Below are 24,310 nucleotides of genomic sequence, written 5' to 3'. Positions count from 1 at the left end.
GTTTTTAACTCGATGCGGTGCGGTGTTGGAAATAACCAACTTGAGCGCGCAAAAGACGCGATATGTGAACGTCCCCTTAAACAGTTCAGTAGTGCAGAGTTTACAGGTTAATCTTCTTTTTTGAAGGCTCAAAGTAAAGTACTCCCACATCACGCTAAATGCTGCAGAGACGCTGTTCGGGAAGCACGTGACATAAAACGAGGCCAGCTATTGGCTATTCGCTACTTCTCCTGTTGTACTGGCTGAGTAAAACCTCCGGTGGCTCATTACTGCCACACTTTGGTCACCGCAGATTTGAAATATGCACGAAATGAGCCGCTTACGGCAAATAAAAGTTATTTAGCAACGAATCGATGACTAAATTAGTTGACAACTATTTTAATAATCGATTTTTATCGATTAAATCGATTCGTTGTTTCAGCTCTAATCATAGGTGATCATTACTAGACTCTGTGTGTATATCCAGAACAACAATGTGACCAGTATGTACATGTGTTTGTGAAATATATAGCATTCACTGAACATGTATAATGTATCAGTTTTAACTTATTTCTGGTGTTGTTTTAACGTTTAGAATACCTATCGGCTTATTGTGACCCCCTCCCCCTTTTTTCCCTTCATTTTAAACTTTTTTTCATTTTATTTTAATCTATGCACTACTCCACATCTTTTCTGTCTAAGTGCCTGATGGAGTGGGCTGTGTCTTTCACATTTTTACTGTGCTGAGGGGGCTGCTGCTGCACTCATGATTGGTTTGTTTTGTTTGAAGGGTTTTTCAGAGTAGATGTTTTTACTTTTTCTGTTACTGTATTTTTACAAATAAATTCCATTTTCATCCAAATGCGTAATACGGAATGCCTTTGGCTTCAACCGCCTATAAATATTGGTTTCTGAAAGTCTAGTTGCTTGGTTATTAAGCATAGATTTTGATCAACATTAATATTTGGTGGATGTAATATGTGTAGAAACTTCTTGTGCACATTATTTGCTGAATTTCAAAAACCCAAAACATGTCTGGCTCATATATTATAAAATAAATCAGAAAGTATAAGAAAAAGTACCATTTTTAATTTTGCATAGTTAATTTTTTTTATAACTATTAAGCTCATATCTGCCAACATTCCTCACTACTGTAATAACAAAAATAGAACGACTGACTAAAAATCAAAACAGCTAAACAAATAAGCTTAAATGTAAAAAAAAAAAAAAAAAAAAGTGTGTGTCTATTTTCTTTTTTTTTTTTTTGGTTTTCCCATTTGTGTATTGCAAACATCACAGTAAATATTACAGTAAATAAGAGGGAAAGAGATACATACTATATAACTTTTTGCGAGATGCATACAAATTAGGAGTTTGCTTGATCAAGTCTATAATGAATGAATGATCTATTTTGTCGTCTAAAGGCAGCATTGGACCTCTGGGCTGTAGAGGTTTCTAACTTTCGCTCTGGCTGTCTTGAGGATAGTCCTCATCAAACAGAGCCAGGGTGGTGTGGCCTAGAGGGTTGTAGACGATGCCTTCCACCTCTCCGCCACCATTGGCCGTCTTCTGGAAGTGGATCTCCAGGTGGTCCTGCAGGTTATCTTTTTCCATGATGTCAGGGATGCCCGTCAGCAGCACTGTGCGCATGCACTCGGAGTCACAGATCTGATAGGGAGCAACAGTCAGCTTACATCAGAAACTATGCAGCATTAACAGTTGAAATTGTGACATACTCTATACTCTATACTTCATACCTTCATTTGGGAAATCTCGCCATTGAGGAATGGAGTGACCTTCACCTTGTACTTCTTTCTACCAAAGTCTACCTCATGATCTTGTTTGTCAGAAAGACGTTTAGCAACTGAAGACAAATAGAAAACAATTGGAAAAAAAAAACAAGCATCGTGCACCGAGATGTGTCAGACTGAATGAATTTAGTTAACTTACTGTTATCATCTACAAAGGTAATGACCACAGTGCCAGAGTCATGTAGCATGTCCTTGTCCTCCACCTCGCCGCCTCCATTCTTCTTCTTAGAGAAATGGATGTCCAGTTTGTCTAGTACTCTCTCCTCTGGTTCTTCCTTTGGCAGGTTGGAGACTAGGATTCTGCGTGGGCACACTTGTGTTTCCATCTAACAGATGGAGAGAGAGAGAGTTGTTTTATCATGTTAGTCCATATGAACACAATGCAATCCAAAACAAACAATCCATGTTGGTAAATGGAAGTCAGCTTGTCTCCATTACCTCAACATAGCTGGGTACCAGGAACTGAATGGGTTTTGCCTGCACATTGATGGTACAGTCTCCAAGTTCCACCGAATGATTCTTTAGGTTCAGTATTTTCTGAGCCACTAAGATGAAATATTAGCAGAGATTTGAATAGAGGTTAAAGCAATAAGCCACAAGAGGAAAATCTATGGCAGTGATTCATAACCAGACAGCCCTGACCCACTAGGGGTCCTCGACAAACTTCCAAGGGTGCCTTGAGATTAATTAAAATGACTTCAAACATTATGTGACCATGGACCACAAAACCAGTCATAAGGTTTTTTTTTTTTTTTTTAACTGAGACTTATACATTATCTGAAAGCAGAATAAATAAGCTTTCCATTGATGTAAGGTTTGTTATGGACAATATTTGGCCGAGATACAACTATTTGAAAATCTGGAGGGTGCAAAAAAACCCTAACAAAATAACAAAGAGAAATATTGCCTTTAAAGTTGTCCAAATTAAGTTCTTAACAGTGCATATTACTAAGCAAAAATTAAGTTTTTATATTTACAGTAGGGAATTTAGAAAATGTATTCATGGAACATGTTCTACATTTAATAACCTAATAAAAATAAATAAGATTATTTTGACCCATACAATGTTTTTTTTTGGCTATTGGCCAGCAACTCTAGACTGGTTTTGTGCTCCAGGGTCACAATTATGACGAATTGTTCTTTATTACAGGTGAACTTTTAGGCACTTTTGACATAGTTTTTTTATTGTTATGATTCTAGTTTGGACAATTACATACCATCCTTTTCCTCAAAGGTGATCAGTGCGGTTCCACCCTCCATCGGATAAACCATTTGGGGATTCACATCAAAACTCACAGCATGGGCTCCCTCTTTTGTATTTCCCCGAAACACAACCTTCCTCTCAGGCACTGCTGTAGAGATCTGCAGTCAACGTAGAACCTTGTTAAAATTCTCACAGTTGTTAAATTGTCCATGTTTTTTTTGTTTGTTTTTAAATAAGGGAAATTAAATGTATAGATTACTAAAAAAGTATTTCAATATATTGTACTGATATACTGTAGAGCCTCACAGCCAATTCAGTGCAATGGTTGCAACAAAAACAAGCGTGAATATATTTATCTTGACACTTTTAAACCTCAGTTTGCTTTTTCAGAGTGCTGTTTTTACAGTCCAGGCTTTGCATCTCCTCCTTTAGTTTCAGGATCTCCTTCTGCAGCTTGGCGTTCTCCTCCTGTACAGCTCTGCATCGCTCCTGCACAGAGGAACCCATTACCACAGTTTTTAAATGTATTTAAATTATGGGATACAATGAGTGTCTGGTCATTTTTTTTTTTTTTTTTTAACGGACCTTCTCTTTCTGAGTTGCCTTAATATGTTTCTTGTTTTCTTCTTCAGATAATGCTTTCTTTTCATTAGCTCGTTGTTTAAATTCCTTGGCATAGTATTTGTTGGTATCGATGCCATCTCTCAGTATTTGTTGTTCCTTCACTAATGCTTCATATTGTGCCTGTGGACAGATGAGATGACAATGGTTATAATAGGCCTATTATGATGGGTTCAACCAGAAAACAAGTGATCATCAGGGGCGCTGCACAAGATCCCAGGCCCTATGCATAGGCAGTCCTAATGCCCCCCCCCCCCCCCCCTTGAAAATATATATTCCAGACTTTTCAAGGGCCCTCTCTTCCTTTGGGGCCCTAGTAATCAATCAGTACTGGTTTTACCCCCAGTCCGGCGCCCCTGGTGATCATATGAGCCATTTTTCCAGGACGCGTCCTTACCAGGATTTTTATATTGCCTAAAATATCCAGATTTTGGCTGTTTGTGCTGTGCAGATCAATCATTGTATGACATTCATAAGAGCTATAGAGAGCAGAGCAGACTGCTCCTTGTGCATTAAAATCACTCTCTTGGTATTTTGGTGTCATACAATGATCGGTGCACAGCGACGCTCCAAGTTGAATGAAAGAACAAACACCTAACATATGTGTATTTGCATTGCTTTGATCGTTCTCTGTAGATCTCACCTTCTCACGTGCCACACTTGGTCGATTATGTACCATACCTGCATGTTATTGGTCAAACTACTTTTGGATGTTTTAGGCAATATAGAAATCCTAGCAAGGACGCGTCCTGGGAAAATGGCTCATATGGTCACCCTAATTGACACACCTTGTATTTGTTGATCTCCAGTACACTGTCCTGACATCTCAGAGACTCACAGTCTGTAACAATGCTGAAATCCTAAGTGGACAAAGAAAAAGAGGCATGGTACTGAATAGAGAGAGTCGAATGTCAAAAATAAAATTAAAGTCTTTGCCAGAAGAACTTCCTTTACCTCAGCAGACATTTCTACCTATGCAAGAACCTGTAAACACACAGGAAGTATTATTACTAGGACAGAAGAGTTTATAATCTATACTAGCACCTTGTTTTTCCAGCGAACGGAATATTTTAACGTCTGAATATTGCTGGTTGTGTTTGGCTACTAAACTTAAGCTTTAGTCTGAACTACATGAAGTTCAACAGCATGTGTTTTTGACGTCACCAAAAGCGCTAAAAAACAATTTAAATGAAACCTATTTGACACTTAATTAGGCGCAAGCACACATTTACATTTATTATTGCTCGTAAATGCTGACTTTACATTCTTTCGCTTGTCATAAAGTTAGGCCTAGCCTACGCTTTGTCTTAGACACCACTGCATTTTTAACAAACAAAAAACAGCACAGTTAACATAGTAACTTTTTGTAACGGCAGTCTTTTAAACAATTGTATAACTTTTGTGTTGTTTCACGATTATTTGTTTTGTGCATAGGCCTAAAAATAAATAAATAAACAGATGAAAAACTTACCGTGATGTAGCAAACCGTTAGAGAGAGCAGTTTCGCTTTCGTTTCAGGCATTATAATCATTGAAATATATATCAACGAGCTTTTGTCACCAGGGGGTGGTGTTAAACAATAATATCATTCTTTAACAGTAGCCTATAACAGTACCCACATAGTTGTCACGATTACGTTTAGTTCAGTTCCTGTCATGTCTGTTGTGAGCTCTCATTGGTTTCAATGGTTTCTGATTAGTTAATCCTTGTCCAGCTGTTCCTGCTTACTTCTCTCATTCACCATGTGTGTAATATAGTCCTGGTTCTGTTCTAGTCTTGGTAGGTTATTAGCTTATGACATGTGCTGCCTGTACCCAGTCTGAAGTCTCAGTAAAGTCTGCTTTGAGTGATGTATCTTCATTTGCTGTTCTCATTCCTCGACGACCTGTGACAATAGTAAATACTATAGTGTTTTTGAACCATACTATAGCAAAGTAGGCTACTTGAATTAATTTGTTGTGGTATTTCTATAGTTGCTGTGGTATTATAACAACTATAGTAATATAAACAGTTTACTTTACCCAATGCTGTACTAAGTTTTCTATAACTATTGGGTATATGATACTACAATACACTGCAGTTTAATGTAGAGAAAAATAAAGTATACTACAGTATTTATTACAGTTTATCAGTTAACTATATTTAATACTATAGCTATGCTGTAGCATTCATTGGCAAAGTGTTATAAGCACTATAGCTATACAGTATAATTCACTTTACTATATGGTTCAAAAACACTATATTATTTACTATAAATTACTATAGTATTTTATCATGTGGGTCGCTTATACTTTATTAATTTATAAATGTATAATTATATTTAACTGGGTATCAGTTTGGTTGTGCTGATGATGTCATAAATGAAACGCTGTATTATATTCTAGAATAGAATATTTACATTAGGTTAATTAAACAGACTTACTTTATTCAAGGTGCCCTACAAATGAGAGCTATACAAAGTAAAAAGTAATTACTCTAGGGCTGTATGAACAACATGCAGCCTTTTAATTTAATTTAATTTAATTTAATTTAATTTAATTTAATTTAATTTAATTTAATTTTATTTTATTTTATTTTATTTTATTTTATTTTATTTTATTTTATTTTATTTTATTTTATTTTTTATTTTCTAGTTATAGTTGTTTATTATAAACTAGTCATCTTTCCATGAACATTTCCAAAGAAATAAAACCACGGGTGACACACCTCTGTTACTGATAGACACAGTTACATTATCCAAAGGCTGTCCTCTTATATAGGCGGAGCTTGACAGAGCTCTACATTTAAGGGGCAAACATTTATTAATTCAAGCACAGTGTGGAATCGTTGTGAGGGGACAAGGTAGGTCTTGTAGCTATTTCCGTCGTCCGTCTCAGACGACCTTGTGCTTTTTTTGTACAGCATGGTAAAAGTTGTATGCAAAATTGCTTTGCTCATTGAGATTTATTGTGCAGAATTAGACGTCACTCGTTGCTATGGCAGATTTTTTTCCTACAGGGAACTTACTCACGTTTATGTGGCATATTGATGTAGTAAAGGGTAAAATATAATTAAATGCATGATGGATTTCTATTATTTTATTTTATCTATTTATGTCTGCTCACAGACCGGTAACTTGGAGTCCACGGATCCACGGACTGGTCATTCACCTTCAGCCGTTTACAAATCCACCTATTCATTCAACAATTAATGGTAAGATGAACTAAAGTGCATCCTCTCTCTTTCTTTAACTTAAGAAAAAAATTACAATTTTCTTTATGAAACTGATTTTTTTTAAACCATTATGCTCAGTGAGAAATAGCAACTGAAAAAAAAGGGAAAAAACCACATTCACAGTTTCCCCTTTTTGCTGCCTAGTGCTAAAACCAGTCTCTGTCTCAGTGTGGGTTGGCATTCATAAGGGGGAATATCCTTTGTCAAAACAAGGAAATAAAACTGAACAATTTTAATTTGACTGATGCCCTGGTTTGCCCTCAGTTAGAAATACGAGAATAAGACACTGACCAACTGTCTAACAAAAATCATTTTGCTGACTTTGAACCACTTTGTCTGAGACATTTTGCCTGTAATCCTGAGTTTCAGTTGTTGTTTCTGAGGTCAGCATAGTTTCTCTGGTAAGCTTTTGCTTCAAATTTCTAGATGTGAAAGAGGAAGTGATACAAGAATTAAAATGATATACTTGGATTTTTATAGCTCAACAAAAGAGGAGATGGTGAATTATACATCAGAAAATGTTTGTTAAATTGCAACCCTGCATCTGAGATATAAAGGTCTGATGGGTTACAGTGAAAGCATGTATCATTTTCTGCTTAAACACATCAGACACATTTCATTTAAAAATCTGTTACTTTTAACGTGTTAACTCTATCTTTTTCCATCCAGATGTTGAAAGTGACATTAGGCCTCGCTCTGGTGACTCTGGTTGCGTGCTTGCAGTGCCCCAACAATGAAGTGTGTGAGGCAGGCCAGACATGCTGCCAGGATCCCACCGGAGAGTTCAGCTGCTGCCCTTTCCATCATGTGAGAGACCGAACTTGTGACAGATACATAAAGAAAGTTTCATTTTAGAATAGTGTCAGGTACTCTTCTATAAATACAATAAAGGTTGTAGAAATCAGTTGAGATCAGACAAGGGAAGATAAACTGCACAATGATAGGGAACTTACTGTAACTTAGTGCTCGTATTTTTATACTCACTCAGATATTCCTCAATAGCACCCTTTTTGACGCACATTCACACTGTTAGCTCTTGTAATATGGGATATGATAAGGCACCCATATAGTATCAACATGCAAATCACTCTTTGATGACTTTGCTATTCAAAGAGCGCAAAGAAATGAAGCTGTAATCAGGAGGTTGTCTGTCAAATGTCCAGCTTCAGTGCTGTATTGCTCAATCAGCTAATGCATGGGTAAAATTGTGTGTGTGTGTGTGTGTGTGTGTGTGTGTGTAGGGAGAGTGTTGTGAGGACCACCTGCACTGCTGTCCTGAAGACATGTTGTGCAGTGTTATGGACTCCATGTGTATAAACGCCACACATACACTGCTGTTTGTGGAGAGGACACCGGCTAAATGGACAGACCTTCCCAAAGTGAGAAATTATATAGTATGAGGAGTCCAATAAAAGAGTACTCAAAGCTGCTTCTTATGTCATAAATGGATAGTTTACTCAAAAATGGAAAATTCTGTCATCATTTACTCAACCTAATAAAAAAATAGATATTTTGAAGAATGTAGGTAACCAAACAGATGGTTGCCATTTTTCAGTCAATGGCTACCGTCCACTGCTTGGTGACCAACCTACTTCAAAATATTCTCTTTTGTGTTCAACAGAAGAAACAAACAGATACAGGTTTGGAGGTTGAGTAAATGATGACCTAATTTTCATTTTTGGGTGGACTGTGCCTTTAACAATCCTCATTCCTCAGTCATTCAGAATGATTCCCTCATTACCTGCAAGTGAAGATGACATCACCTGTCCCGATGGCTCCTTCTGTCCTGCTGAGTTCTCCTGTCTGCTGATGGCTTCTTCATATGGGTGCTGTCCTGTAGCACAGGTAAGTTACATTATTACAGGAACATGGGCCCAAAACCACTATCTCCTTGTCCAAGACATGGTGTATTGAAAGGCCTCTCACCTCATCACAAAAGAATCGTAGTGTTACTAAAACATTGACCCCTTAGATATATACTCCTTTCTATTCTTTATTTGTTTTATAAGAATATATACTATATAATATATGTAAGAATATACATATATAATGTTTCTCTTTTTCAGGGCCTTGTGTGCTCAGACGGGAAACACTGCTGCGCAAAAGACCATGAATGCAGTGTAGACAGCAATTCCTGTGTCAAACTAAAAGGTATGGAAGATGTGGACTAGAGCGTTTCACAATTGAAAGATGCTTTATTTAAAGAAGACCCATATACATTTATAACAGGTTAATGGAGAGATTCGCTGTATTAATTTGGATAGGATGTACTTGCATCTCATGGTGTTGTCCTGTGATTGTTTGTAGAACCAGCTGAAGCTGTTCTTTGTGGAAATGGGACCTCAGAGTGCCCCGTGGACACCACATGTTGTGGGACAGAAGATGGTCAGTGGGCATGCTGTCCCCTGCCAAAGGTATCGGCCCAGCTGAAATACAGTAATATGTGCAGAGACATGTTGACATAGAGTTCTCAGTTCAGAAAGTTAAGCTGTTTTTTCACAGTCTTTAAATGAATATAGATTTTGAACCTCTTTTTTTTCTTTATTTTAAAATAAAAACCCTTTTTTAATATTTATTCATCAAAACTAGTGTACTTCTGTGATATATTTTAAGATGTACTGTACTTTATTCTTGTGATGGCAAAGTGTAACATGATCTTTGATCTTTGAGAAATCATTATAATATGCTAATTTAATTACTGTTAGACAGCTGCTAAAGACACTTTTTATCTAATTCAAGGATCCTTGCTGAATAAAGTTTTCTTAATTTGTTCATGAATGTTTTTTCTCTTGCATTCTTTCCTCTGTCGTTTGTGGTTTCTGTAGGCTGTATGTTGTGACGATAAAATCCACTGTTGTCCAGAGGACAGTGTCTGTGATGTTGAAGGCTCCAAATGCATGTCCTCCACCAATCAGGAGCTGCCTATGTGGGCCAAATTCCCTGCTCGTCTTAGAGCTGAATGGGAAGATCACAAATGTAGGCTATTATCCCAGAGATTTATAAATTTTCTGATAACTTCCATTAATGCAGTTCAGCATTTTCATATCTTTGCCCTAATTCTTCAAAAGCTGCAGAAAGGAGGACTGAAGCTGAACTCACTACTGCCAGACGAATCACTACTGCTGGCAAGCAAATTACTACATTGCCTGGTGCACTACCAAAAAGTATGTGCAAATTTATAGATTGCAATACATACATGTTTTATATGTGTGCATAAATGATAACACTTCTCAAATGGTTTCTGTCATTGCCTTCTTTATATTCAGCCTCTGATGTTCCCTGCGATGACACTGCGGCCTGTCCTGATGGAAACACATGCTGCAAGTCTCAAGAAGGAGGATGGGCCTGCTGTCCACTGCCTGAAGTAATTCACCCAATGACAAGTCGCTTGACCGTTATATCTCTGTCTTATATAACCAATCCTGATGTAGAGTTGTGTTTTGCATTAAAGGGTTAGTTCACCCAGCAAAACGAAATTTTGTCATTAATAACTCACCCTCATGTCGTTCCAAACCCGTAAGACCTCTGTTCATCTTCAGAACACAGTTTAAAATATTTTAGATTTAGTCCGAGAGCTCTCAGTCCCTCCATTGAAGCTGTGTGTACGGTATACTGTCCATGTCCAGGAAGGTAAGAAAAACATCATCAAAGTAGTCCATGTGACATCAGAGGGTCAGTTAGAAAATTTTGAAGCATCGAAAATACATTTTGGTCCAAAAATAGCAAAAACTACGACTTTATTCAGCATTGTCTTCTCTTCCGGGTCTGTTGTGAGAACGAGTCAATCTTTTGTTCGTTATCTGGCTCGGCTCGGTGTTCATCTTCAGTTCTCTCTTCACAGCAGTTCAGTCAGTGTACTGTTTGAGTGCATGCATTACTCCGGGATATTGGCTTGTTTTAACTCAGAGGGAGTGTCAGCCACATTAAAAAAGTTAACAGCTTAAGTCATTTGTGGATTAATGCGTATTGGAGACGCGAACCGTTTAAAACGATTCAGTTCAATTTGGTGAACTGTTTCAAAAAGATCCGGTTACATCGAATGATTTGTTCACGAACCGGATATGACAAACTGCTTTGTTTTGAACTCTCTCTCACGACAGACACAGAAGAGACAATGATGAATAAAGTCGTAGTTTTTGCAAATTTTGGTTTTGGACCAAAATGTATTTTCGATGCTTCAAAATATTCTAACTGACCCTCTGATGTCACATGGACTACTTTGATGATGTTTTTCTTACCTTTCTGGACATGGACAGTATACCGTACACACAGCTTCAATGGAGGGACTGAGAGCTCTCGGATTAAATCTAAAATATCTTAAACTGTGTTCCAAAGATAAACGGAGGTCTTACAGGTTTGAAACAACATGAGGGTGAGTTATTAATGACAAAATTTTGATTACTGGGAGAACTACCCCTTTAAGTTAATGGTGTATGATAATATTCTCATTAGGCTGTGTGTTGTGACGACTTCATCCACTGCTGTCCTCATGGTCAGAAATGTAACACAGCTGCTGGGACGTGTGAGGACTCTTCAGGATCTCAGCCTTGGTTTGAGAAGCTGCCTGTCAAACTGATCAGCAGTCAGAATGTGGCTGTAACACAAGGTAGATCAAAGCCCTGAATACAGCACACACAGACACGGTAAACAACTACCATTTTATTTGTTCTTGATGCATTTATACAATTTCTGGTCTTTTCGGTGCATTCAGATGTTCCCTGCAATGACACTGCGGCCTGTCCTGATGGAAACACATGCTGCAAGACTCAAGAAGGAGAATGGGCCTGCTGTCCACTGCCTGAGGTAAATCACCTGGGCCCGGTTCCCCAAAACGTTCTTTTCGCTAAGTAGTTCTTAACCTATTCCTTAACCTCTCTCTTAACCTTATGGCACAGTTCCCAAAACGTTCGTACGCTAAGTATATCTTCTGTAAGTCACACTTTCGTAAGGTTGGTCTGGACCATTCGTAGCTCTCTCTTAGCGTTATTTGAGCTCATGACGCTACTGTACAGCAGTCTTTAGAAACCAGCGCAGCGAAGTACAAGTCAAACTATGGTATGTTGACAATTTTGTGGCTCAACAATGATGTTCTGTTATTTTTTAAGACTCATAATAAATTATGTTCGCAATGGATACAGGCCTATTTATGAAGTTGACTTTATGTGGTTACAGAACTAATAAGGTGGTAATTAGCCTAGGCTTTTTCGTAATGTAATTAAAATGAATTGGCAATCATTTTTTTGATAATTAAAATCTGGCAAACAATTTGGCTCTAAATGGCTAAGATCTTTAAATGGCTAAGCACGGTGGTGTCCAGTAAGCGACCAACTATCGATCCAACGTGTTCTTGTATTGAATCAAAGACGGAGTCGGACTCGGAGCCGTTTAGTCCATGTCAGTTTTTTTATTCGGCAAAACTTAAGCCCTTTTGACATTTTGCCTGACGTGGCTATATTAAAAAAAATCCCCTCCCAAAACAACTCATTGTGGAGCAGCTGGACCTTCCCAGACCTGCGCTGGCCAGGCTAACGCGGCGGAATTCTGCTTTAAGCCCTGAAGCCCAGCGCTACTTTTTTTTTGGGACAGGGCTACAGCCTAATCAAGACCTCTGTGTGGAAGTGCGTCCACACTGTCACCAACGCCATTCTGCGCCATGCCGGGGATTGCATCCTGGTGGATGGCACTCATCCCTATCGCCAATCCATCAGTGAATGATCAGGCGTAGGCTACTTATCGCGAAAGGAAGACGCGGCCATAAATGTGCAGGTTATAGTGGACCATAGGGGTGTGATATCTTACCTGGTGGCAAGGTCCAGCAACACTTCAAGTTCCTCTGACGAGAGGCTTGGTGCCCTTTTTTACGTTGCTTCCCCAGCATATTTTGTATCTAACTCTCTCTCTCTCTCTCTCTCTGTTCATTGTAGATAGGTTGCTTTTTATTAAAAACACAAACCAATTGCAATCAATACCACATTAAACAGAAGTAACTGCAGCTGCTTGCCAATCAATTCTAATTGTAAAGTACCTTGCCATTAATATTAAAGTGTATTATATAATTTTTATAAGTCGTTAAACCCATGTCAAGAAGCGGCACAAGTGGCACAACGGGATGGATGATTAGCGAGGGATACCCGGTTTGTCTTACCGTCACAACATATCGTGTGAACATTACTGACCCTTTGATAATTTAATTTATAGTCTATATTTTACTGATAACTTAAACTATGTTAAAATAAATGTTACTGTAATAATTTGAGGAATGTTTCATTTGCATAGAACGTGTTGTCTTTCTTAACGCTGTATTGCACCTTCGCGTAAAGTGGAAAATCGATTCATGAGCAATCGATGCCAACTAATTCAGCACCCTGACTTTGGACAGCGCTCTTGTAACGTCGGACGTAAGAGGCAGCGTGCTAAGAAGCTTCCTAAGGGACACTTCGGGGAACACACTTAGAAACATCAACAACTTTGGTAAGATATATCTTTCGATGTCTTCTTAGCGCGCTAAGAGTGAAAGTTATCGGGGAACCAGGCCCTGATCTATTAAAGGGATAATTAACTGAATAATAATTCTGTTAAAGGGGACATAATACACACAGTTTCACCCAATCTCATGTTAATCTTGAGTACCTATAGAGAAGTATTGCATCCATCATATCTCCAAAAAGTCTGTAGTTTTATCATATTTTTAAAAGAAAAATACAGCTTAACAATGCTCTCTGAAAACAGCAGAGCTCCTGGAAGCATGCCATAGGTGGAGCTAAAGAGTGACGAGCACTTGAGTGCCGATTGCCAACAAAACACAAAAATTTGATGCAGTTTCACGTACCATCTGTAATTCCGAATCGTGACCGAGATCTTTTATTGCTGGGAAGGCTCCATTTTTCCATATCAAACGATGTGCAAATCCAGCGTCGAACTAGGCCTTGTTTATAAAATATTAGTCACCGAAATAACAGAAACAATCAAACACACTTGCGAAGCTCTGTTGCTGCCCCGGAAAAACAAACTGCATCCACTGTTTCACGTAACACTGGGTTCCTTGGGAAGCTGAAGATTGTTGTCTTTCCCTCACATCCAAAAACACACTGAGAAAGTCCTGTGTAGCGCTGACAAAATAAAGCATGATGATAGATGCACTTTGGCTCTGGTCAATGTGTGCGCAAGTGCGCTTTTCTGGGAGAAGTGCCCATACAAGGAAATCAAACTCGGTTACTAAACGTAACCTCGGTTCTCTCTAGAAGAGCGAACGACTACTGCGTCTTAGCTAAGACGCTACGGGAAAAGGCTCTTTTCACGAAATACTGAAGCAAAAAATTATCCTTAATTTTGTTGCCCTCAGGGCCCTGATTCGCCTATACCGACAGCAGCCTTGCTTGCAAGGCGGGAACCTCCAGGTTATAGAACCTGATAAATGTAGACGGCGAGGCCTAACCTGCTGCCATACATATATCCTGCAAGGAGATCCCAGTAGACCACGCCCACGACGAGGCGACGCCTCTTGTGGAGTGTGCTCTGACGCCCAACGGGCACTGAAGGCCCCTGGAAGCGTAAGCTAACGCTATGGCGTCAACTATCCATCTGGATAGCGTCTGTCTCGAAACAGCCATTCCCTTGGAACGCCCACCGAACGAGACAAATAGCTGCTCCGTCTGCCGAAAGGCAGCAGAGCGAGACACATAAGCTCTTAAAACCCTGACAGGGCAAAGAAGACTCGAGTCTCCATCCTCCCCTGACACCGGCAGGGCAGACAGGGCAATAACCTGAGCCCGAAACGGTGTGTTGAGGGATTTCGGCACATAATCGTGCCTAGGTTTGAGTATGACTCTTGAGTCATTGGGCCCAAACTCCAAGCACGACTGGCTCACCGAGAGCGCGTGCAAATCACCCACACGCTTCACAGAAGCGAGAGCCAACAAGAATACTGTCTTGAACGACAGATGCTGAAGGCTAATCGATTGGATAGGCTTGAAAGGGGGACCCTTCAAGGCCTCCAAAACCGCCGCGAGTTCCCACATAGGGACTGACGGAGGTCTGGGAGGATTCAGCCTCCTAGCTCCTCTGAGGAACCGGATGACTAAATCATTCCTTCCTATTGACTGACCGGACGCCGTTTCAGAAAACGCCGCGATGGCAGCCACATAAACTTTGAGCGTGGATGGGGCTCTGCCCTTATCCAACAGCTCCTGAAGGAAGGAGAGGACCTCCGTCACCTCACAACTAAGGGGTGAATAACCTCGAGCTGTGCACCAGCTGGAGAACACCGACCACTTCGAGGCATACAGACGTCGTGTCGACGGAGCTCTAGCCTGAGTGATGGTATTTAGCACTCCCACTGCGAGATCAGCGGGTAACCGTTGAGTGCCCATACATAGAGGGACCACAACTACGGTTGAGGGTGCCAAATCGAGCCCCTGGCCTGCGAGAGGAGGTCTCTCCTCAACGGTACCAGCCACGGGGCGACATCTGCTAACTGCATCAGATCTGGGAACCATGGTTGGTTCTTCCAAAGAGGTGCTACAAGCAGTATTGAACATCTCGTTTCTCTCACCCCCGTTCTATCACCCACGGAAGGAGGGAGACGGGAGGGAACGCATAAAGCAGGCAGCACGGCCATCTCCGTGACAGCGCGCTTTCGTTCTTGGAAAGAACGCGGGGCAGTGAGCGTTTTCGTGGGACGCAAAGAGGTCCACCTCCGCCATGCCAGATCTCTCCCACAACAGCCGGACTGTTTGCGGGTGTAGAGACCATTCGCCCGTAGGAACATTGCCTCTGGACAGCCTGTCTGGACCCAGATTCTGCAGTCCAGGCACATGCACTGCTCTCAGCGAGCGCACGTTGCGCTGAGCCCAAATCAGGAGGCGTTCTGTCAGCCTGCACAGGTTTCGGGACCCGAGACCGCCCTGGCGATTTATGTAGGACACCACGGACATGTTGTCCGAACGGACTACGACGTGGTGATCCTTGATATGGGGACAAAAGCGCGTCAGCGCGTTCTCCACTGCCAGCATTTCCAGGCAGTTGACATGATGGAGCTTTTCCCGTTCTGACCATAGGCCAAAGCACGGTCTGCCTTCGAGCAGCGCTCCCCATCCCGAAGTGGAGGCGTCCTTCGACACCACTTTCACACTCGGGGAAGTCCCCAGGCTTACACCTGATCGGTACCAGCCGTTCGCTGTCCAAGGTGCTAGAGCCGCAACACAGCTCTGATCGACCTTGAAATGCAGCCGGCCAGACGCCCACGCTCTGTGCGGCACCTGAGCCTTCAGCCAGAACTGCAGGGGGTGCATGCGGAGCAGGCCCAGCCGCAGAACCGGAGATGCTGAGGCCATGAGACCCAGCATCTTTTGACAGTGTTTGAGCGACACAGTCGCGCCACAGCGGAAAGAACTCGCTGCACGCTGAATGCCCATCGCGCGCTGTGGTGACAGCCGGACACGGAATCATGGAACACGAATTCAGAACTATACCCAGAAACAGGATCGTCTGACTGGGGTTCAGCGAACTCTTCACCCAATTGACACTGAGGCCGAGCTTCTCGAGGTGATCGAGTAAACGGCTCTGTGGTCCACGAGCTCCGCTCATGATCGGGCCAGAACCAGCCAGTCGTCCAAATAATTCAGCACTCGTATGCCTCTGAGTCTGAGAGGAGCGAGCGCTGCATCCATGCACCTCGTAAACGTACGAGGAGCTACGGACAAGCCGAATGGCAGGACTGCAAACTGGTATGCCTGGCCCTCGAAGGCGAATCTCAAATATCGCCTGTGGTCTGACGCTATCTGTATTTGAAAATACGCGTCCTTCAGATCTATTGACATGAACCAGTCCCCTCTGCGAATCTGCGCGAGGAGCTTCCTGGTCGTGAGCATTTTGAAACTGCGTTTCATCAATGCCTTGTTCAGCTGTCTTAGATCCAGTATGGGCCTGAGACCCCCGTCTCTCTTGGGCACCAGAAAGTATCTGCTGTACAGCCCCCCCTCGACACAGGTTCTACAGCCCCTTTGCTCAACAGTTTTGATATTTCGGCCCGAAGTATGTGTGCTACTTCTGTTTTGACCGTAGTTTCGACGCGCGCTGAAAAGCGCGGTGGGCGTCGAGAAAACTGTAGCGAGTAGCCTCTCTTCATAATGCCTAGCACCCAATCCGAAACCCCTGGAAGCACTGACCATGCATCTGCATGAATGGCTAAGGGCTGGATGCGAAACGCGCTCTGTTGACTGGGCAACGGCGGCGCTCGAGTGTGCTGCGCATCTGAGGTGGGGAGCGCGCTGATCACAGCGGGCAGATCGCTCTTCCTCGACCCCGTTCCGGCGCTTAACCGACTGGAGGGAGGCTGAGCGGGTCCCGTGGGACTCGATATATCTGCGAGTAACCGTGGGCTGCATGTGTGCACTTTTACCACTTTCAACTCGCTGTCTGCCTGTGCAGAATGTACGTGCACGGGCCTCGTTTTTACAGAAGCCCCGCGCCGTATGTGACATAGTGTATGTGGGCACTGGGAAGTGGGCACGTTTACTATGTGGCGCGCTCGACCGATCTGTGTCGATCTTATGTGCGCTAGCCCTGTGTGCAGGGCTGTGCTTACATGTGGAGATGGGCACTGGGTAGTGGGCATCGTCACTGCATTTATAGCACCATCGGCCGTGGCCGGACGAGCATGCATGGGTTTCGTTTTTACAGAAACCACATGATGCGTGTGACATAGTAATTGTGGGCACTGAGGGGTGGGCACGTTTACTATGCAGTGTGCGCGACCGACTTGAGTCGACATTATGGGCGCAGGCCCTGTGTGCAGGGCTGTGCTTACATGTGGAGATGGGCACTGAGGAGTGGGCATCGTCACTACATTTATAGCACCATCGGCCGTGGCCGGACGAACGTGCACGGGTTTCGTTTTTACAGAAACCACATGACGCGTGTGACATAGTGATTGTGGGCACTGAGGAGTGGGCACGTCTACTATGTAGTGCGCGTGATCGACTTGAGTCACTTTTATGGGCGCGAGCCCTGTGTGAAGGGCTGTGCTTATATGTGGAGATGGGCACTGAGCAGTGGGCATCATCACTACATTTATAGCACCATCGGCCGTGGCCGGGACACCAGAAATTACAAATTTTTCGGGAAATATCTGGGTAGCCGTGATAACGGTTTTCGTGTGCAGGCAAGCGGGCAACCGTACAGGCTTGCGCATTGCAAAAAACGCTGAAACAGTCACAATCTCTGGAAACTGAAACAGCGGCGCGCTTAGGTGAGAGCCCGGCCACAGCGGAACTCGTACACCGGCGCTTCGATGAAGCAGCCATCGTGTGTAGTGCCGACGCAGCGTCATGCAGCATGCGTAGATGGCTTTCCTAGGATGGCTTCGGGGCTCCCGGCCTCACCGTAATCCTCTGCCGCGGTCCCCGCGGCGCGGGGCGACGGCCAGTAGAGCGAGAACGGGGGTCTCGAGCTGCGTTGCTGAAGCTGTTGTGATAACGGCTTTTGTGTGCAGGCAAGCGGGCAACTGTGCAGGCTTGCGCATTGCATAAAACGCTGAGACAGTCACAATTCCTGGAACTGAAACAGCGGCGCGCTTGGGTGAGAGCTCGGCCACAGCAGAACTCGTACACCTGCGCTTCGATGAAGCAGCCATCGTTAGTAGTGCCGACGCAGCGTCACACAGCAGGCTTTAGATGGCAACACCGCTTTTGCCGCCGTCCAGCAGAGGGCGGACAAAGGTGCGTCGCTATCGCCTGTTCCACCGGCGGAAGTGAGTGGTAGTTCCTGTTTTTAGCATCATCAGTGTGGAGAATGCTAGTGAGACAGACGAACGAGACACTCGCAGCCGAGACTCATCGCGGCCAACACGAGCATTCGCCCCGGCTCCTTCTCGATGTCAGCTCGTCTGCTGGGCTTCTGAGCAGAAGGCGCGAGATCCCCGGAGCTCGCCCAGCCCTCACTGCCCGAAGCTAGCAGAGAGCGCGTGTCCTCTTCCCCCGACGCGGCCCTGAGATCGACTTCCTCGGACGACGCGCCGGCAAACAGCGGGCGCTGCCCACCGGGAAGCGATGCAGGGGGGGGCGGTGAAGCAGGGCGAACCGGCGAGCTCGGTTGAGCTGAAGACGGTTCCGGAATCCGCTGGAAGCGATGCTTTTACGGCGCCTCAGCGCAGCGGAGAATGCAGGCTCAGAGAAAAAGGCCAGGCGAGTCCTCAGAGTCACCATGGCAACAGCTCGCAGTGGGGGCATCCGCCGTCAGCGAGCGAGCGCTGCATGATCTTCACCCAGGCAGGAGACACAGATGACGTACCGGTCTCCCTCGCTGAGTGGGGCTCTGACGAGCCCATAAAGAACAGCTTGGATATAACAGGATTGAAAGGATATAGGCGCCGGATAGCGCAGCAGGAACGGCAGTGGAAGGCGGCGATGCCAGCAGCTTCAGAATGGCTCGTCCTGCTGATGTGCTTTCTCAGACGGCGCTTGCTTCCTCCGTGATCCAGCGATGCGTGAGCTTCGCTGAAGAGATGAAAAATCAGGTGAGTCAGCCTTTTCGAGCTCCTTTTATAGGTTGGGCCACACCCGTTTCGGCGGGAAGTGGCAAGATGTTGCATCAGCCCGCACTCGATAGGCTGTGCAGTTGCCGCAGAACAAGCCAATGAGCGAACGAGCCGTCTCGCCTATGGCTGTGTACTGCTGCAAATGCGCTTTACAAAAATACAAAATTAAGGATAATTTTTTGCTTCAGTATTTCGTGAAAAGAGACTTTTCCCGTAGCGTCTTAGCTAAGACGCAGTACGAGAGAGCTCTCGTAAGAGAACCACCCTTCATGAGATCATGAAGAGCAATGATCAAAAAAAATTAACTCTCTGAAATTCATATACGAACCCAGAGGGAGTGTATTTGACATGGAAATGCTCTGTTATAAATCCAAATCTTTGGCCATGTTTAGCACAGAATCCAACTCTTTATCATTATAAATAACTTATTTGCATGACATAGCATTAGACATCCCCTTTAACTTTTTTCTTCTGTGGAAAGCAAAAGAAGATACTTTGATACAATAACTCCATTTTCTCTATAGGCTGTGTGTTGTGACGACTTCACCCACTGCTGTCCTCATGGTCAGAAATGTAACACAGCTGCTGGGACGTGTGAGGACTCTTCAGGATCTCAGCCTTGGTTTGAGAAGCTGCCTGTCAAACTGATCAGCAGTCAGAATGTGGCTGTAACACAAGGTAGATCAAAGCCCTGAATACAGCACACACAGACACGGTAAACAACTACCATTTTATTTGTTCTTGAAGCATTTATACAATTTCTGGTCTTTTCGGTGCATTCAGATGTTCCCTGCAATGACACTGCGGCCTGTCCTGATGGAAACACATGCTGCAAGACTCAAGAAGGAGAATGGGCCTGCTGTCCACTGCCTGAGGTAAATCACCTGATCTATTAAAGGAATAATAGGTTACACTTTATTTTAAAGGGGTCATATGATGTTGATAAAAAGAACATTATTTGGTGTATTGCAAAGTGCGTAATGCGTGTCCCGGTCAGAAGACTGGTGTGACAAAACAAAAAAATAAAATCCCATTACAAACAAGGCATTTGTTGCATCCAGTAGGGACATAATAACAGATTATAATGACTTATACTGTCTTTTCACGCGTTGTGTTGTGTTGCGTATTGTGCCATATAAACATAAAACCATGTCTGCAGTTGTGATTGGAGGAACAACAAACAACAAGCGCTACTCTACAATGCTCAAAACTCAGTTTAAATCATCAATGGCAAATCCTTTACATATGAAAACGTACTTACAGACTGAGTCAGAAGCCCCAGACTGTCTTTGCTAAGTTGGAATTGCCCCACTTTATAGAAACAGCCGGCATTGTAGGCTACTTTCTCAGGAAACAATCCTCGTCCTCTGTAAAATGCGCTGCACACATCTGAATATTTGGGTTGAACTGTTCTGGAACAGTTTTGTAGATACAACTTAACCACTGATTTGTTGTTGTGTCCTCTTTCGGAGGACAAATCAAAGAAGTTACGCTTTCACAATGAAATACACAGCATCTCCACTACATGGCGTCGACGGAAAAAGTGAGAATGAAAGTTACGCCTTATTTCTTTACTTGAACATTTGGGCAGTGTTATGCAATTCTTCCCACATCATGACGTAGACATGTGGAGCCGTGTTACAATGATCTATTTTAGGTAGACGTGGTTGACTCTTAACTGTAAGAATTTCTTTTTGGATTTAAGAGTTTAGTCTTTGCAAATTAACAGATCTTCTTTATGCACCAAGAGCTTGTAACACTCCAAAGAGAAAGAAAAAATATAAATGATATGATCCCTTTAAAGTGTTCCTGTTACAGTGTTATTATACATTTAAGTACTGACTAATCTTAATTAACTACATATACTTACTGTGTGGTAGGGGTTAGGATAAGGGTTTGGTTTAGGGTGACTTGCATCTAATTATGCATATTTTATTGTTATTATAATAGTAAGTACAAGTAAGGTGTGTGATAAGGACACCTTAAATAAAGTGTTACAGAATAAGAAATTTTGATACAATAACTCCATTTTCTCTATAGGCTGTGTGTTGTGACGACTTCACCCACTGCTGTCCTCATGGTCAGAAATGTAATACAGCTGCTGGGACGTGTGAGGACACTTCAGGATCTCAGCCTTGGTTTGAGAAGCTGCCTGTCAAACTGATCAGCAGTCAGAATGTGGCTGTAACACAAGGTAGATCAAAGCCCTGAATACAGCACACACAGACACGGTAAACAACTACCATTTTATTTGTTCTTGAAGCATTTATACAATTTCTGGTCTTTTCGGGGCATTCAGATGTTCCCTGCAATGACACTGCGGCCTGTCCTGATGGAAACACATGCTGCAAGACTCAAGAAGGAGAATGGGCCTGCTGTCCACTGCCTGAGGTAAATCACCTGATCTATTAAAGGAATAATTAACTGAATAATAATTCTGTTAAAGGGGACATAATACACACAGTTTCACCCAATCTCATGTTAATCTTGAGTACCTATAGAGAAGTATTGCATCCATCATATCTCCAAAAAGTCTGTAGTTTTATCATATTTTTAAAAGAAAAATACAGCTTAACAATGCTCTCTGAAAACAGCAGAGCTCCTGGAAGCATGCCATAGGTGGAGCTAAAGAGTGACGAGCACTTGAGTGCGATTGCCAACAAAACACAAAAATTTGATGCAGTTTCACGTACCATCTGTAATTCCGAATCGTGACCGAGATCTTTTATTGCTGGGAAGGCTCCATTTTTCCATATCAAACGATGTGCAAATCCAGCGTCGAACTGGGCCTTGTTTATAAAATATTAGTCACCGAAATAACAGAAACAATCAAACACACTTGCGAAGCTCTGTTGCTGCCCCGGAAAAACAAACTGCATCCACTGTTTCACGTAACACTGGGTACTTTGGGAAGCTGAAGATGGTTGTCTTTCCCTCACATCCAAAAACACACTGAGAAAGTCCTGTGTAGCGCTGACAAAATAAAGCATGATGATAGATGCCCTTTGGCTCTAGTCAATGTGTGCGCAAGTGCGCTTTTCCGGGAGAAGTGCCCATACAAGGAAATCCACCCTTCATGAGATCATGAAGAGCAATGATGGAAAAAAAATTAACTCTCTGAAATTCATATACGAACCCAGAGGGAGTATATTTGACACGGGAATGCTCTGTTATAAATCCAAATCTTTGGCCATGTTTAGCACAGTATCCAACTCTTTATCATTATAAATAACTTATTTGCATGACATAACATTAGACATCCCCTTTAACTTTTTTCTTCTGTGGAAAGCAAAAGAAGATACTTTGATACAATAACTCCATTTTCTCTATAGGCTGTGTGTTGTGACGACTTCACCCACTGCTGTCCTCATGGTCAGAAATGTAACACAGCTGCTGGGACGTGTGAGGACTCTTCAGGATCTCAGCCTTGGTTTGAGAAGCTGCCTGTCAAACTGATCAGCAGTCAGAATGTGGCTGTAACACAAGGTAGATCAAAGCCCTGAATAGAGCACACACAGACACGGTAAACAACTACCATTTTATTTGTTCTTGAAGCATTTATACAATTTCTGGTCTTTTCGGTGCATTCAGATGTTCCCTGCAATGACACTGCGGCCTGTCCTGATGGAAACACATGCTGCAAGACTCAAGAAGGAGAATGGGCCTGCTGTCCACTGCCTGAGGTAAATCACCTGATCTATTAAAGGAATAATAGGTTACACTTTATTTTAAAGGTGTCATATGATGTTGATAAAAAGAACATTATTTGGTGTATTGCAAAGTCTTTATGTGGTTTAAGGTTAAAAAACACATTATTTTCCACATACTGTACATTATTGTTTCTCCTCTATGCCACACCTTTCTGAAATGCGTAGGTTTATACAAAGCTCATCGTTCTGATTGAATCTGGTGTACACTGATTGACCAGCTAATCCAGTTTGTTGTGACTGGCTGAATACCTCAAGCATGTGATGGAAATGTTACGCCCCTTACCGTACTGTGATGGGTGTCCTGGTCAGAAGACTGGTGTGACAAAGCAAAAAAATAAAATCCCATTACAAACAAGGCATTTGTTGCATCCAGTAGGGACATAATAACAGATTATAATGACTTATACTGTCTTTTCACGCGTTGTGTTGTGTTGCGTATTGTGCCATATAAACATAAAACCATGTCTGCAGTTGTGATTGGAGGAACAACAAACAACAAGCGCTACTCTACAATGCTCAAAACTCAGTTTAAATCATCAATGGCAAATCCTTTACATATGAAAACGTACTTACAGACTGAGTCAGAAGCCCCAGACTGTCTTTGCAGAGTTGGAATTGCCCCACTTTATAGAAACAGCCGGCATTGTAGGCTACTTTCTCAGGAAGCAATCCTCGTCCTCTGTAAAATGCGCTGCACACATCTGAATATTTGGGTTGAACTGTTCTGGAACAGTTTTGTAGATACAACTTAACCACTGGTTTGTTGTTGTGTCCTCTTTCGGAGGACAAATCAAAGAAGTGTTGCTTTCACAATGAAATACACTGCATCTCCACTACATTGCGTCGACGGAAAAAGTGAGAATGAAAGTTATGCCTTATTTCTTTACTTTAACATTTGGGCAGTGTTATGCAAATCTTCCCACATCATGACGTAGACATGTGGGGCCGTGTTACAATGATCCATTTTAGGTAGGCGTGGTTGACTCTTAACTGTAAGAATTTCTCTTTGGATTTAAGAGTTTAGTCTTTGTAAATTAACAGATCTTCTTTATGCACCAAGAGCTTGTAACACTCCAAAGAGAAAGTAAAAATATAATTTATATGACCCCTTTAAAGTGTCCCTGTTACAGTGTTATTATACATTTAAGTACTGAGTAATCTTAATTAACTACATATACATATACTGTGTGGTAGGGGTTGGGATAAGGGTTTGGATTAGGGTGACTTGCATCTAATT

General features: G+C 42.6%; 2 protein-coding genes across 2 annotated transcripts in view; one reads left to right on the top strand and one right to left on the bottom strand.

The window, feature by feature from the left end:
- Positions 1-829: 829 nt before the first annotated feature.
- Positions 830-5,300, bottom strand: LOC132144984 (interferon-induced 35 kDa protein homolog). Its single transcript, XM_059555629.1, has 10 exons — positions 5,087-5,300; positions 4,570-4,599; positions 4,404-4,475; positions 3,580-3,738; positions 3,367-3,483; positions 3,008-3,152; positions 2,229-2,335; positions 1,930-2,116; positions 1,737-1,843; positions 830-1,647 (listed from the first exon to the last, which is right to left on the bottom strand). Exons 2-10 carry the CDS (start codon positions 4,579-4,581, stop codon positions 1,435-1,437), a joined length of 1,119 nt encoding a protein of 372 aa, XP_059411612.1. The 5' UTR covers positions 4,582-4,599; positions 5,087-5,300; the 3' UTR covers positions 830-1,434.
- Positions 5,301-6,418: 1,118 nt separating this feature from the next.
- Positions 6,419-24,310, top strand: part of grna (granulin a) — a 40,491-nt gene continuing 22,599 nt past the window's right edge. The window contains exons 1-18 of the mRNA XM_059555614.1: positions 6,419-6,456; positions 6,722-6,807; positions 7,498-7,635; positions 8,070-8,207; positions 8,545-8,673; positions 8,895-8,979; positions 9,136-9,242; positions 9,654-9,804; positions 9,897-9,992; positions 10,095-10,192; positions 11,281-11,434; positions 11,531-11,631; positions 19,888-20,041; positions 20,138-20,238; positions 21,404-21,557; positions 21,663-21,754; positions 22,696-22,849; positions 22,946-23,046. Of these exons, the coding sequence (XP_059411597.1) occupies positions 6,805-6,807; positions 7,498-7,635; positions 8,070-8,207; positions 8,545-8,673; positions 8,895-8,979; positions 9,136-9,242; positions 9,654-9,804; positions 9,897-9,992; positions 10,095-10,192; positions 11,281-11,434; positions 11,531-11,631; positions 19,888-20,041; positions 20,138-20,238; positions 21,404-21,557; positions 21,663-21,754; positions 22,696-22,849; positions 22,946-23,046 (1,956 nt within the window). The 5' untranslated portion in view covers positions 6,419-6,456; positions 6,722-6,804. The remainder of the gene's footprint in view (positions 6,457-6,721; positions 6,808-7,497; positions 7,636-8,069; positions 8,208-8,544; positions 8,674-8,894; positions 8,980-9,135; positions 9,243-9,653; positions 9,805-9,896; positions 9,993-10,094; positions 10,193-11,280; positions 11,435-11,530; positions 11,632-19,887; positions 20,042-20,137; positions 20,239-21,403; positions 21,558-21,662; positions 21,755-22,695; positions 22,850-22,945; positions 23,047-24,310) is intronic.

This window comes from Carassius carassius, chromosome 1 (assembly GCF_963082965.1).
Source record: "Carassius carassius chromosome 1, fCarCar2.1, whole genome shotgun sequence".
NCBI lineage: Eukaryota > Metazoa > Chordata > Actinopteri > Cypriniformes > Cyprinidae > Carassius > Carassius carassius.
Note: the sequence above shows the minus strand (reverse complement) of the source record. Positions and strands in the feature narration are given on the sequence as shown.